The sequence below is a fragment of the Borostomias antarcticus genome (assembly GCF_949987555.1).
Source record: "Borostomias antarcticus genome assembly, chromosome: 16".
In the NCBI taxonomy this organism is placed as follows: domain Eukaryota; kingdom Metazoa; phylum Chordata; class Actinopteri; order Stomiiformes; family Stomiidae; genus Borostomias; species Borostomias antarcticus.
Genome location: NC_140249.1, coordinates 10,982,787 through 10,998,468, shown reverse-complemented (window position 1 = coordinate 10,998,468; position 15,682 = coordinate 10,982,787). Strand labels below are relative to the sequence as shown.

At 46.6% G+C, this 15,682-nt stretch overlaps 1 protein-coding gene across 3 annotated transcripts in view; it reads left to right on the top strand.

Moving 5' to 3' along the window:
• The window catches only part of slc2a2 (solute carrier family 2 member 2), a 39,025-nt gene that overhangs the window by 17,791 nt on the left and 5,552 nt on the right, over positions 1-15,682 (top strand). For all 3 annotated transcript variants that reach the window (XM_084450956.1, XM_084450957.1, XM_084450955.1), the window contains 2 exons: positions 323-424; positions 586-789. In XM_084450956.1, the coding sequence (XP_084307082.1) occupies positions 323-424; positions 586-789 (306 nt within the window). The remainder of the gene's footprint in view (positions 1-322; positions 425-585; positions 790-15,682) is intronic.

Genomic DNA, 15,682 nt, shown 5'->3' with positions numbered 1-15,682 from the left:
CTCTCTACACCCTCCCTCTCTCTCTACACCCTCCCTCTCTCTCTACACCCTCCCTCTCTCTCTACACCCTCCCTCTTTCTCTCTCTCTCTCTCTACACCCTCCCTCTCTCTCTCTACACCCTCTCTCTATCTCTCTCTCTCTACACCCTCCCTCTTTCTCTCTCTCTTTTACCTCAAACCCCCTCTCTCTGCACCCCACCCTCTCTCTCTGTCTCTCTCTCTGCTTTTCTCTTCTGGCTCTCATGTCTCTCTCTGGCTCTCTCTCTCTGGCTCTCTTTCTCTCTCTGGCTCTCTCTCTGTCTCTCTCTGTCTCTCACTATAGGTGGTCCTGGTGGACCGGGCTGGCAGACGGACGCTGACTCTGATTGGCTTGGGGGGGATGTGTCTGTGTGCCATCGCCATGTCCGTAGGCCTCATCTACCTGGTGCGTCCAATTGGGTTCCACGGTCTCTATCACTCTGGATTCTATTTTTAAGAGAGTTCTTGTATTGTCACAGCTGGTTCTATACAGCACCCTTTTTGAGCACAAAGATAGGACAACTACATCTCCCCCCCCCCGACTGCCTCCTGTGTCCTGTTCCGCAGACCACGTACGCCTGGATGAGCTATGTCAGCATGTCGGCCATCTTCCTCTTCGTGTGTTTTTTTGAGATCGGGCCCGGCCCCATCCCATGGTTCATAGTGGCGGAGCTCTTCAGCCAGGGGCCACGCCCCGCTGCCATCGCTCTAGCCGGATGCTGCAACTGGACCAGCAACTTCCTCGTTGGGATGACGTTCCCTTACATAGAGGTGACAAACACACACACTCACAAACACACACACACATACACACATATACATAAACACACACACACCCTCAATGCAGTCCGACTCTGGAAATTATGCTTTTTTAGCCTCTCTTACTCTGAAATGTAATTTAATGTAATGTATTGATTTATAAATGTTCTTAGCCGGTAGACAAACATACTCCTGGAGCTTGCTCGATCGCCTTGTTGAGAGGGGTCAGGGAAGAATTTTTACAGCTCACTTATCTGGCTCCAAAGTGATTACTGTTTTTTTGCTTCCCTCTGGAATATGTAGAGGTGGGTTGTATGCCCACCTCCCTTGTTCACCTTCTTGTTCTTCTCAACGGTTGCACCTTGGCAATGTTCCTTAAGTGGTAAAAAGATGTCTTTGTAATATTCTTGATGTGGTGTTCGAAATTAAGATCTGAGTCAAGTATGACACCTAGGTTTTTAGCCTGGCATTTGGTGTCAATTTCCAGAGTTTTTAAATGTGCAGATAGTTTCTCTCTTTCAGCTTTTTCTCCAATGATCAGTACTTCTGTTTTGCCCTGGTTTAGTTGGAGGAAATTGCGTGACATCCATACATTTATATCCGTAATACACTTGACAAGGCAATCAATCAAGCAGTAGTTACTGGGTGTTACAGAAATATAGAGTTGGGTATCATCTGCGTAGCTATGGTAGCTAATGTTGTGCCTCTTGATGACACTGCCAAGGGGCAGCATGTACAGGCTGAAGAGTAGAGGTCCTAGGATCGAACCTTGGGGCACCCCACAGGTCATAGGGATCTTTCCTGAGCTATGGTCACCGAGGGCAATGAAGAAATCACGACCGGTTAGATAGATCCTAAGCCAATTAAGGACTGGACCGGAGAGGCCAGCCCACTTCTCCAGTCTTTCGATGAGGATTGCATGATCTATAGTATCAAAGGCTGCACTCAGGTCCAGGAGGACGAGAACAGAGAGCTGTTTGGAGTCAGCATTAGTTCTGAGGTCATTTACAACTTTGACTAATGCCGTCTCTGTGCTATGATGGGCGCGGAAGCCGGACTGGAAAAGGTCAAGGGTAGAACTTGTAGCTAGGAAATCATTAATCTGTTTGAAAACAATCTTTTCCAGAATTTTACTCAAAAAGGGAAGGGTGGAGATTGGTCTAAAATTGAGTGTCTATGTCGTTTTTCTTCAGCACGGGTCTCACCAAAGCAAGTTTTAAGTATTGGTGGGAAGACACCTGTAGATAGGGAGTCATTGACAATGGATAAAATGTCATAGGATACAGAGTCAAAAATAGTTTTGAAAAAATCGGTGGGGATGGGATCCAGCAGGCATGTGGAGGATTCGAACTGATCTGTTTATATGTTGCACAGCAAACGATTAGAACAGTAGTCTCAACGCCAGACCCATAAGAGTTCTTTCGCTGATACACTACGTAAGCTACGCTAACTACGTTACTTCATGCTGCAGATCTCTCCACGTATCTGGGACACTTAATGCAAAAATCTGGTGCTCAAATCCTGGCAATTCACTGGTTTCAAAGGAATCCCTGTGAAACTAATCAGTAACGACTTTCGCGATCAGGCGTTCCCACCTAGATATGCCCCACCCATCTAACCTGGGCCCGCGTCACTCTTTCAAATTTGAGCTGTCGATACGCCGTCAGAATAACAGCTTGGGTGGCAAAGTGGCACAGACTATTACAGTATGTAGTATGCGGATAATATTTGAGTCTGGAGAGAGACTAGCAGAACAGTATAATTCATGGCTAGCTAGCTAAGTAGCTGCTATCAACGTCAAGTCTGGCATGTTTTGGTTGTAGCTGATTAGCTTGTTTCCTGCCTATGTTGCTTGACAACCATTTGCAGCTTGAGGAACTATATTGCTTGGCGGATCTTACTCTCATTTCGGGGCGCACCAAAGGTCTGCTTGTGGGTTAGTATTGATGAATCTCGTTGTCTTTTATTATTGTCCTTGATTAGCTCTGCGTTGTGTTTTTGTTTCAATAAAAGACGGCGCCAATCTCACTCAATACCACACAGTCCAGTGTCTCCTTTTCAGGTGTATTCCAAATTAATCTCTTCAACACGGGATTTGAGCCTCAGCAAAAGCGGTTTATTCCAGAAGGTTTTACATACAAAAGACGATGGCATGCCTAATGTACAGTTGACCTCTCTGTATGCTGTCTGAACCCAAATCAAAGCATTGGTCTCGTTGCAACGTTCTTATGTGGTTTGAGTTTTCCCCCCTCCCTCGTCTCTTCTCCGATAAGACTGTCTCTGGTCTCTTCTGTGGCCTTGTTTTGTCCCATTAACCTACGCCGCCTCGGCGCCCAGGCCTTTATCTCTAACCACAACAATGGTGTTTGGCCCAGAGTGTACCAGCCAAGGAATGTCGTTATCTCATAAGTCTATGGAAGAGGGACACCGTTGCTTACCGAAAACTCAAGCCGACAGCCATACTCAGAGGTCAATCATCATAATTAGGAAATAGCTAACAGGATCATATTAAAAGGCATTTCTCTGAAAATCAACAATATTCAACAAAAACACCTAAGATTATACGTGAACACGCAGAATCATAATGATCAAGAGAAATGTTGACTTCCAAAACCTAAACCTGAACAGCCATTATGCCGAAAGAAAAAAAATAACTGAACAGAAAAGCGTGCTTAAGATAAACAGATGAACAGTTACATAATATCCCAATCGTTGCTTCCCCTAGCAAGATTACAATTTCAAAGGAAAACAAAATAACTATCTATTAGGTTACTATATGTATGAACCTAACATCCATACAGGTACACCCTATATAGAATAGCTTCACATGTGTCCCTTAGAACATCCTTACAGAAAACCTGCTGGCACTGGATCTCATCTCCAGTCTACTGCCGTGCGAACGTGACCTCCCTCCGGAACATGCCCTGCTAAGGATACAGCAAGATCTGTAAACAAGTGTCGCTAGCTGCCGTAAGAAAGATATGAGCGGATTGCCCTGCAACCAACCAAACAGATCTGTGAAATGAGACACCTCGCCTATGTGTAGCGAATTAGTCATGGTTCTGATCTGTTCAATCTGATTCTGCAACGGGAGTTGATTATCCGCAATGGTGAAACAGCATGTCTGCCTTAATTTCTTACACTGCCTTCCGCATGCTAGACATCTCCTCATTAATCAAACCCTAAGCATCAGTTGTTTTGTTGGACAACGTCCCCAAATGCCACTGCAAGTTTCTCAATGTCCGTCACTAATAATTCGACCCCCATGCTATGCGCGAAAAAGAAAAGCAAACTATCTTTCTAGACCCCATGTGAGTGAGTATGCCATCCACAACCCCCGCCCTAGTCTCTCTCCTAGTACGGTGGATTTCAGAATGTTGAATCAGTCTTTCTCCCACTATCCCTTTAACCTCCTACCGCTGAGTCCCGCAATCCTGATGGGTAACCACCCCTGGCAAGGTAAACCCCCAAACAAACAGGAACCCGTCCAGTTCCTTGGTAGGACCGTCTCTCCCCAAACCCAGTAGACCCCCCTAGGTTGCGCAAGTTCCATCTACCACATTTCGGAGCAGTACAAAGCCTAGTATGCAGACACTGGCTGTGCCCCACATTCCCTGCTCCTCTCTCTCTCTGTAGACAAAAACAGCCCTGGGTTTTCTGCGGAAGAGAAACTGGTGAACTGATCTGAGCCCACTTTTGCGGCCCTAACCCCACGTTCTCTGTAGGTCCCTCCAGAGTGGAATCTAACCATCATCTGAACAATCCCTCTTTCTAATTCAGCGTCTGCTACTTCCTTGGAACAGTTGATGTATCGTAGCATTAAAGTAGAGTTAAAGGGGTGTGCCATTTGAGGCACTCCGCTCGCTTGGGAGTCTGGGATCTGCATACACACAAAAATTATGACACATTCTTCACTGATGTAGCTACCTCCTAAGCCCAATTTCAAAGCAAGGTTTTCCACGGCTGACTGTGTTAGTCTAACCATGGAAAGCCACAGGATGATAAGACACAAACCCTTCCTGATAGCAACTTGAAACCTAGTCTGTAAGTTCGAAATCGAAGTGTCTTCTCCCTGAGAGATGATCTTTAATTGCTGTGTGTATCTCTGCTGTGAAAGGAAAATTTACTCAAAATCCGAGTGTCCCCGACCCAGAAATAAATGACCTTTTTAACAAAATACACGTCCCAATACCCCTGTCTCCGTTTCATGAGTATATCTCAAGTGCAACCTGGAGTTTTTATTCACAGAATGACAATGACCCACACCCTCCACGTCCTGTCCCTGACCAGCAAGCTGTAAATGGAAGATGTGGTTATTGTGTGGTGTGAAAGTTCAAATGTCCCGTCTTGGTCTGTCGACGTCTCCACCCAGAGTAGTGTAGTCTTCCCTGTTCAGCTCCAGCACACTTTGATCACTCGTGTCCCAAGTCAACCCAGAAGTCCTTCTCTCCAACTCCACCTGTTAGCACGGAAAAACACAAGAAAACTGCGACAGTATCATTCATTCCACGACTCTGATTGTGATAGCATATCTCTCACTCTCTCTCACTCAGACCAGATCTAGAGATTATGGTTTCACAAAATCCTTATTGTTTCATTATCCTATTTCTAGAAGAGCCCCCCCCCTACTCCAGACTGTGACCTTCCGGGAAGGTCCGTTTTAAGCCTGCCTGCGGTCTTAACACCCATTGTCCTGTCCCTTTAGCAGCGCTACAGTCATCCGAGCAGTGGGCACAGGTATAGAGCATTATGTCGTAATTCTCTAAGTTGTCGTCTTCATCCCGAGTCGACCCCCACCGCTAGACGGATGGTTCTTTAGCTCAAGGACTCTGCTCGAACAACAGCTGCCACAACTGTCCCTAGTTTTGGGGTGCTAAGCCTGGACGCTATTCTTCCCTGATGTTTTTAAGTCTGGAGTGGTTGGCTCTGCAATTTATCCAATTCAACGAGGGTGTGTTTGCTTTGATGTGTACTCAGTCTAATCTGTGTCTGGTGGTGCTACCACCTTGCATTGACTAGCTTGGCTCCAGTTGGGTTTCCCTATTACCTTAACTGCTGTGTGGGTGATGAGCCAGGTCTGATAAGGTCCATCCCACTTTGCATCTAATTTCTCTTCTTTGAAAACTCCTTTATCATTACGTACTGGCCTGAGATTATAGCCTGTCCCCCCTCGGGGATCTCGCTCCATACTGTCAGCACCTGTTTGTGGGCCCTGGCCACAGCCATGCTGAATTACTCACAGTAACCACTCAACGCCTTACTAGTGAGATGAACATCTGCCTGCCACAGATGACCTCGAAAGGGCTAAGGCCCATCTCCTGATTGTGTTGCTCGAATGGAGCAAAGCACGAGACTCAAAGCGTCGGGCCAGAGCACGCCCTCCTGATGACATTGTGAGTCTCCCCTTGATGACACGGTTCATTCTCTCAGTCTGAGTCCACTACTCTGAGGATGATAAGAACAGTGAAGTGAATCTGTGTTGCCAGATAAGGGAGCAACCGTTGTGGTGCAACCAATTTCTGACCTTGTCGCCACACTCTTCTGAGTCCATTTCTGCCCCATTCTCCATCCATGTCCACACCTCCCCCCCTCTCAGTCTCTACCTGCATCACCTTGTGGTCAGTGACAGTATCAATCTGATACGGGGGTGCAGGTTGGGCTGAGGACAAATGGGCTTGTATGGTATCTCTGTCACGAGCTGTCTGTTCTGCTGCTTGGTCAACCAGAGTGTTACCTCGACTCAAACTCCATGAGAGTGTCCTTAATCACTGTCACCTTTTGGCAGGCTGGTGGCCTCCATGAGCTCCCTAACCAACTCTCCCTTCTTAATGGGCATCCCTAAATGCTGACAGGAAACCTCTCTGCTTCCAAAGTTCTCCAAAGTCATGCCATGTGCATACCGACTGACTACATGGATGTTTGCAGTCTTGCCCTTTAAGTGGAAAGTGATGGGAGACATTTCGTGTAGGTGATTACGCAACACCTGATGATAGGTGTTTGGGAAGTTTTGTAAACCCAATTGGCGTTCAAGTGAACTGATATTGATCTCCATCAATATTGAAAGCTGTCCCTGGTTGCACCTCCTCTGCAAGAGGGACGCTAAGCCTTGTGTCATGTTGATGACTGAAACCCATTGGTGTTCAGGTTTCAAGGCACTGAAAATGGTGGACCGGTCTCCACCAGGGGCTCTATCTTATCCCCATACTCATTGGCCACTCTGTAGTTCACCTGAAAGTTTCAACACAGGCCACGCTGGGCTTTTGGACGCCCTGTGAGTTTCTTCAGAAACCTTCTATCACTTCTGTCTTTTGCCCAGATTGGCAACTCTGCTAAGTCAGGTTTGTTTACCCTACTCCGACTCCATTTAACTTTCCCTTGTGGGAACTGAGGGGATGAATCTATCTGTTAACACCTCAAGGCCCAGTAGGGGTAATCCTACCGGTCCCACACACACAGAGGTTGTGAGAGACACAGATCCCAATTCCGGCAGGAATGGCAAAGATGACAGCGTTCTCGTTTGTCATCCCTAGCTCTGAATGGGATCTGTGGAGCTCTGGCTTTCTCCTCTACTCTCTTGACCTTGGTGGTGATTGCTTTAGTTAGAATGTCACCGACCAACGGGTAACTGGCCTGAGCCATGTTCACATCACCTACATCGCATGGATATTTTACACAAGCCGACCAGCATTCTAGATTGCCATCTGCACCGACAGTAACACCCCCCAGTCGTAGGGGGCGCCAGTTCGAAACAGCTGGTGGGAGTGTTACATCTACAGTACGATCCCTCCTCTGTTTCCTGAGCTTGTGAGGAGGGGGCGAAAAAACTCGGGCTCCTCCTTTAACCTCTCGTCATTTCTGTCCTCATCTAACAGCATTGTCAGCCCCACCCCCCTCGAGTGGGACGGGCTCACTTTGGTAAGATGAAACAGACCTCCGACCATCATTGACGGTGTTCTATCTCCTCCTCCGACTCCCCTCTCTAAGCCTACTCTGCTCTCGCTGATAGTCAAGCGACTGGCTTACTGTAGTCTGGCTCTGTGGCTGAGTAAGGGAGGGGCTGAGTCGGGAGCGAGAAGGAACGGCTCCAGCACTCCGCTGGAGCAGATAAGGTCTTGGTTCACACAGTAGGATTTTATCACAGTGACCTAATCAAACCGCTTCCCTAGACTGTGTATATATACATGTACATCTAGAATCCATGTGCGACAATACACATACATCACAAACCCATCCAAAACCCCGGTCTTTCACGGGGGCCTTCTCAAGGACTGCGCAATCCTTAGAAGTGAAATACCCTCCACTGATCTCTCGCGTGGGTGGGCAACCCCAGGGTGATAACCCTGCTGGTCTTCCTTAAGAAAGTCTTAAGGGCCTCATACACCTGTACACAGTATTTCATGCGATAGGCACCCCAGGATGTCCAATATCCTGCTGGTCTACTTTAAGGCAATTTCCTGTCTACCACAGGCTGTCCTTAAAGTACACATATAGAGAAGTAGCCTACTTCACATAACAAAACACATGCAAGCACCGTGGCAGGTACTCTAGCATTACAAACATCAGACAGGTAGCTACATATAGACATAAATTTACATCCAGCACTGGTTTTGTTTTACGTGTTGAGAGACTATGTGTGGTATAGTTGAGATTTACTGATTTGTTCTTTATGATCGGGATATCGAACCCACTCACCCAGTTGGGTCTGATTGTCTGTCCGGGGTCGTTCAGGACTGCCAGGCGTCTCCCGTGGCTGTCGCTGTCTGCTTTGGCTGAAGACCAGTCTTGGACTTTCTCAGGGTTCGATGTCCGATCCAGGTCACGGCACCAATTGATGAATCTCATTGTCTTTTATTATTGTCCTTGATTAGCTCTGCGATGTGTTTTTGTTTCAATAAAAGACGGCCCCAATCTCACTCAATACCACACAGTCCAGTGTCTCCTTTTCAGGTGTATTCCAAATGAATCTCTCCAACACGGGATTTGAGCCTCAGCAAAAGCGGCTTATTCCAGAAGGTTTTACATACAAAAGACGATGGCATGCCTAATGTACAGTTGACCTCTCTGTATGCTGTCTGAACCCAAATCAAAGCATTGGTCTCGTTGCAACGTTCTTATGTGGTTTGAGTGTTCCATCCTCCCTCGTCTCTTCTCCGATAAGACTGTCTCTGGTCTCTTCTGTGGCCTTGTTTTGTCCCATTAACCTACACCGCCTCGGCGCCCAGGCCTTTATCTCTAACCACAACAATGGTGTTTGGCCCAGAGTGTACCAGCCATGGAATGTCGTTATCTCATAAGTCTATGGAAGAGGGACACCTTTGCTTACCGAAAACTCAAGCCGACAGCCATACTCAGAGGTCAATCATCATAATTAGGAAATAGCTAACAGGATCATATTAAAAGGCATTTCTCTGAAAATCAACAATATTCAACAGTATGAACTCATCAGCAAGCACAGCAGCCTGGGCTAACGTCCCAACCTTTTGTTCATTTAGATAAGTGGCCAAACGGTCAGACAGACTATTCTTAAACTCTTCGAGTAGTATCAACTCAGACAGAGAATTAAAATCAGTCACGTTACATGCTTTACACCATCGATTAAAAAGACTCTTTCTCACGGGCAAATTCCACAAAGGTTCTTCCCGGCAACTTTTTGTAAGCACGGAACTTCTGTCTATATGCCTCTGGCACTAGTTCATAGGCTCAACTTACTCTGGAGCATTATAGCCCAGACGTCTGCAGGCCATTTCAAAGCGGTAGCAACACGCTCAAAAGCGCTGAAGTAAGAGTCTACCTCGGCCTCACGAAACTGAGGTACTACAGCTATATTTCTGCTCACATCAAAACCTATCACCACCGTGGAGGAACCAGCTCCAAAAGTAGCCTGACCAGAATGTGGAGCAGGACTCGCAACTTTAGCAGCCTCTAATTCTAGTTGCTTTATTTTAACTTAATTCTCGAGTTGTTTTATTTTAACCACGTTCTCCAGCTCGAACACCATTCTGCGGTTGGAGAGTTCAGCCTCCATGTCCAGCTCCATTTTACGAATAGCCAACCGATGACTGTACTCAGCATCTCTCTCCTTCTCCTGAGCCTCGAACTGTAACCGAGCTAAACGTAACCTATGTCGGGCGTCATCACTACCAGCTCCACTACCCATGGAAAGTGGAGTAAATTTGGGCACAGTATGAGGAGTCTTAAACTCCAGATTAGAGGCCCCATCCGTAACGGACTCAACCTCAGCCACCTCTTCCTCCTGCCTGTCTACTCCTAGGGGAGTAGAGGAAGGGGGCGGAACAGCAGACGCACCTCCGCCCGTACTAAGCACCTTCCTGTCCACTAATAGACGTACCACAGCGTCCTTCAGCTCAGGCTTTACCAAACCTTTTGAAAGGGCAACTCCAAAATGTGCCGCAATGGCATGCAGATCCTCCTTTCTACACTGATCCAGCTGCTCCACAGAAGGAGCGCTAAGAAACTCCTCAAGGTCGAAAATAGCCATTATGACTGATGGTCAACCACAGGCCACCCAAGCCTCCAAACACGGCACAACCAACTTTACCAAACTAAACCAAAGAACAGCCTACTTGACGACATGTACACTGCACACCAACACTCACATATCTGTTGCACTTAAGGATCAAAGATCCCGGACGAGCCCTCATGTTACGCCCCCACAAGGTGGCTCAGGGAGGAAGGGCGCGACATATGGCAACAGATAGCAGGTGAGGGTGCAGCAACACAAAACTCATAAACCAATAATAAATCAAGAAGGTTTATTAATATAATGTAACCAGCAACACAGGGATCAAGGAGAACTATCAGTGGCACCAAAGAAAAATACAAAAATAAATAATAACCCCACCCCCCTTGGCAGGTGCTAAGCACCCCTAAGTACAGTGGGTGGTGCTCACTCTAACCTAGGGTTGTAACAACAGGTAAACCTATGTGATGTTAAGATGTAGACCCCAGGGCAGGGGTGGCCAACCAGTGTGATAGTATTTTGAACTGATCTAGTCAAAAGATTTACCAAGATACGTTCAAAAGGTTAAGTCTGGTTTATTGTGAAAAACAATACGAGCGCAAGGACTTCCTGAAAACGCAACAAGGGTGGTTTCGTCAGCGAAGTGCCGTTTATGGGTATTGCTGTGGCTTATATGCAATCAAAACAAAGGTACAGTGCTTCCAGGATGTGATTGGCTACTCCATTGTACGTCATGTGAAATGGCAGGCGTGGCCAAGAGTACAGGCATGTGACATGAGAAAAAGGCGGTAGTTTCTAAGAGGGACAAAGGGATTTGGGGGAGGTGATGAATTACAAAAGGAGTGAGAGGACAAAGGTTTAAGGTGTTTGGATGTAAATTCCTGAACAATCCCCCATTTGTGCCTGAACAGGTACACAAAAATAAAATATAAAATCCAAACACAGTGTAAACAGTCAGCTATGCTATACATGTGGAAAGGAAATAATCTCTCCACTAGGTGGAGCAAAAAAAAAAAAAAAAATTTTTTTTTATTATTTTCTTTCCACGTGCAAAATCACGCACCAAAACCCCTTGTTTCAGAAATTTGACAGGAAACAAGATAAAAAAGATGACATGATTATATACTATTTATAGTCTAAGAGTGGACAACCATTCACCAAAAAACTTGATTTAACAAGGCAAAAAAGATAAATGGTTACCAGTGTAAGAAGGGCAAAAAACCTCTTGGTCAATTTAGAGGAAAAACCCAAACTTATTTATCAACTCATGTTTCAACCATTGTAACTCTTGTAAACAAATATGATATTTTTCAGATTATTTCAAAGTTCATTCACTCTTGTTGTGAATAATCGCATGTGATGTCCTATGGAACATAGCTTCCATGTGTGCGTCTCTGAATGTTTAATGTAGGTTCCAGTGTGTGCGATTAGAGGTGCAGTCATTGCTGTTGAGATTGTCCACGTTGTCATACCACAACCACAAGAAGGAGGTGACCGGCAAGGTCAGTCTCCGATTGCTCATCAGAGGAGAGGAGAGTGTGGCGGTGACTGTCAAGGTCACTCTCCGATTGCTCATCGTCTTGGATTTTGACATCTGTAGAGTGTCTTGTTCACAGTGTATATCCAACAGTCATTTAGGTGACACTTCTCTTTTGGGCAATAGAATGTCACTGGGGAATGCAAGGCGTCTTCTCTTCTAGATCGCAACTTCAATGTAGCGTTGTTTGAATCAGTTATGTTCAATGTTAGTTGCAGTGTGTGCAGGTGTGTGTGCGTGTGTGGTGCATCTTGTGAGGTCATGGCTGTGGAGTTTCTCCATGTTGCCATCATAACGATCATGAGAAGGAGGTGACCAGCAAGGTCATTTTTCCTCCGATTCCTCGTCAGAGGAGAGGACAGTTGTGGCAGCTCATGGCTTTGGCCTCTGAGCCCTCTGGTTCAGCTGCATCCTTGATCTCCTGGTGTTGGCGATCCCCTGGTGGACCGTCCTCTGCTGCTTGGACCCGTCGGCAATGGCTTGCATGGATCCACGAAGTCCTCTCAGATCGCTGTCTGCGTGGTGAGTAGAACCTGGTACGGCCCGAGCCACCTCGGCGAGTTCCAGCTCCTTCGTCTGTGGTCGCGGACCAGGACCCAATCCCCAGGAGAGATGTGATGCAGGAACCCCTCCTTAGCCTCAGGAATGGCGGTCCTCACTCTGTTGAAGACATCCCTGTTCTCAGGCTGCTCATCTGCTCCTGGTAGTCTCTTGTCTCCTCATTGGGCAGGTCCACATAGAGCGGTCAGCCAGCGAGCTCTCGGAAGGTGAGGAGGGAGTCCCTGTCCTGGTTCAGCAGGGTGAAGGTGCGGTGGGACACCACACAGCCAGGGCGCCAGCAGCACGTACAGGCTCTTGAACTGAACCCGGTCCATCCCTGTACTGCTCCACGTAGGGCCGGCCCGGGTCGTGCTGCTGGAGGGCTCACCTCGGCGCTCCCGCTCCCTCAGTACAGGCTGATGAAGTGCTCCGTAGTGAGTCAGTGACATGGCGTTGGCCTTGCATCTCACGAACCCCAGATCGCCCATCTGTAGGGAAACAGGCCGGTAACCTCCATCTCCACCTCCGGTCCTGTGCTCGTCTCCTGGTTCGGCATTCACCCATCACTCCCGGAACGACAGTTGTCTGTAAAAAAACACTCAGAAAAAACACTCAGGCCCGATGAATGTGCCTCAAACTATAAACATGAGATATTTAACATAATCATTTAAAAATATATAATTGGGTTATGAGATGCTGCATTCAGATTAAGACACTGGCAAACCTTATCTATTCCCCCCACTATTATGCACAAACCTTATGTCTTCAGCTACATATGTCTTGTCCTGTTTATTTACCTTAAAAAAATCTCTCTATCTTGGCTAGTTTAAATCTCCCTTATGGGTTGTTCAAGGGAACTCCAGCAGGTGGCGCTCGACCCCAAATCGGAGGCTCTTCCTTCCTGACCTGTTCGGACGAAAACCTCGTAGAAAGGGGCGCGCTTAACTCGTAGAGAGAAGGGGCGTGGCTAATGGCGGGGGCATTGTTAGGGGGTGTTATCACGGCGCAACGAGTCGAGGGGGGAAAATCTAATTTTAAATCAGAGTTATTCTGCTGGGGAAATGGCGGAGAGACTGTCTGCTGAACCTCCTTATCTTTCCTTTCTGACCTAAAAAAAAAACCCTCTCTCGTGCTACTCTCTCCCAAATCTTAAAAGTAGACCAGTCTATAGTATTAACAGGCTTTTCCCTTAACCTGTTTATTCTAGGCATTATGTTAGTAGCCGGTGTTACAGGGACACCTAGTGGTGCTCCCAAAATGTTGCATGTAAGACCCGGATGTTGCATTTGAGCGTGCGCCGGGGAAATTCAGTTTAATAGAAGCTATACTGAAACAAATCCCTAATAAACACGACGCAGCCTAAAACCCCAAAACAGCAATGAAAGGAAACCTTATAGTTAACTCACGGCGGGAAAGAATACAATTTCGAAAGAAACAAAGACACATTAAATCACTTAGTACTCACCCAGTCAGCGAAGTCCTTTGTTCTCTAGCTCAATGGCGGATCACCGCGAGAGAGGAGTTTTCCTGCGTCTCCCAGACAACCAGCTAGCCTACTGGAAATCTAGCAGTTTTAACAGTGTAAAAAGTGTACAAAATACTTACAATACTTTACCTGGATCCATGGCGCGCCTAACAAACAATACAAAGCAAGAGCCGAGGCTCAAACAGTAAACACATACCAACACCCCCGTGCACATACAAGACAGAAGACAGCAGACTAACACGGGAACGCAAAACAAAGAACGACCAAAGACGAACAACGACTAACATACGACTAGCATGCTCGAACTGCACCAGCCACTTGGTCAAGGCTAGACCGGATGTCTAGATCCTACCAAATACTGTACAGCCACTCTCGAACTGCACCAGCCACTTGGTCAAGGCTAGACCGGATGTCTAGATCCTACCAAACACTGTACAGCCACTTGGTCAAATCTAACTTCTCGTTAGGTTTACCAAACCACCCGGGATCAAAGGGACAAACGCTTCTACCAGAAACACGGATTGCAAAACTCTCAATCACGCCCTGTAGCTACATCTGTTGGTAATCGTTCTTCAACGAAACATCAACAATCACTTCGAAGCTAGTTGGCAATCGTGCTAACACGAAACATCAACAAACGTGGCTTAAGCTAGTTGGTATCGTTCTGAAACGAAACATCAACAATGAGGCTTAAGCTAGTTGGTATCGTTCTGAAACGAAACATCAATAATGCGCGCCCTACCCTCGGTAGGAAAACGTCGTACTAAATACCCACGCTGGGGTTTCTGTTTTCAACAATCCAGACCAACACAAACTGAACCAAATCAAGGCAAATACAACTCAGAACCATAAGAGGGTTCGTTTAAACGTACCTGTGAGCCTCAAGAATCCAGTGGAAGAACTGAGGAAATAATCTGGGCGTGCGCTCTGGCGCAAGAGAGAAAATTGATTTTCCAACGCCCACTATAATGGACCGACACGTCTGTCACCAGTTCATCCACTGGAATCCCGAAGCAACACGCAGGCAGTCCTCCCTATCATCCGCGTCGCCAACTGTGATAGTATTTTGAACTGATCTAGTCAAAAGATTTACCAAGATATGTTCAAAAGGTTAAGTCTGGTTTATTGTGAAAAACAATACGAGCGCAAGGACTTCCTGAAAACGCAACAAGGGTGGTTTCGTCAGCGAAGTGCCGTTTATGGGTATTGCTGTGGCTTATATGCAATCAAAACAAAGGTACAGTGCTTCCAGGATGTGATTGGCTACTCCATTGTACGTCATGTGAAATGGCAGGCGTGGCCAAGAGTACAGGCATGTGACATGAGAAAAAGGCGGTAGTTTCTAAGAGGGACAAAGGGATTTGGGGGAGGTGATGAATTACAAAAGGAGTGAGAGGACAAAGGTTTAAGGTGTTTGGATGTAAATTCCTGAACACCAGTCAGAGACTAAGAGCCACAAAAATGACTGTGGTACCACCCAGAGCCACACCATATATACCAGCGTTTCTCAACCTTTTTTTCAGTCACGCACCCTTCATAAGTACTTAAAATCCCAAGGCACCCCAGTCTAAAATAAGAAGAAAAACATTATTGTCCATTAAATATACATTTAAAGTTAATTTATTTAAAATTAATACATACAACAAGATATTTTCTGACATAATATATTTTGGACTGGGCTGGGTTAGGCTGGGCTGGACTGGGTTAGGCTGGACTGGGCTGGGTTAGGCTGAACTGGGCTGGGTTAGGCTGGGCTGGACTGGGTTAGGCTGGACTGGACTGGACTGGGCTGGGTTGGGCTGGACTGGGCTCGAGATTTGAGGCTTTGAAATGTCCCAATGATGTCTGGCATATCAGACAG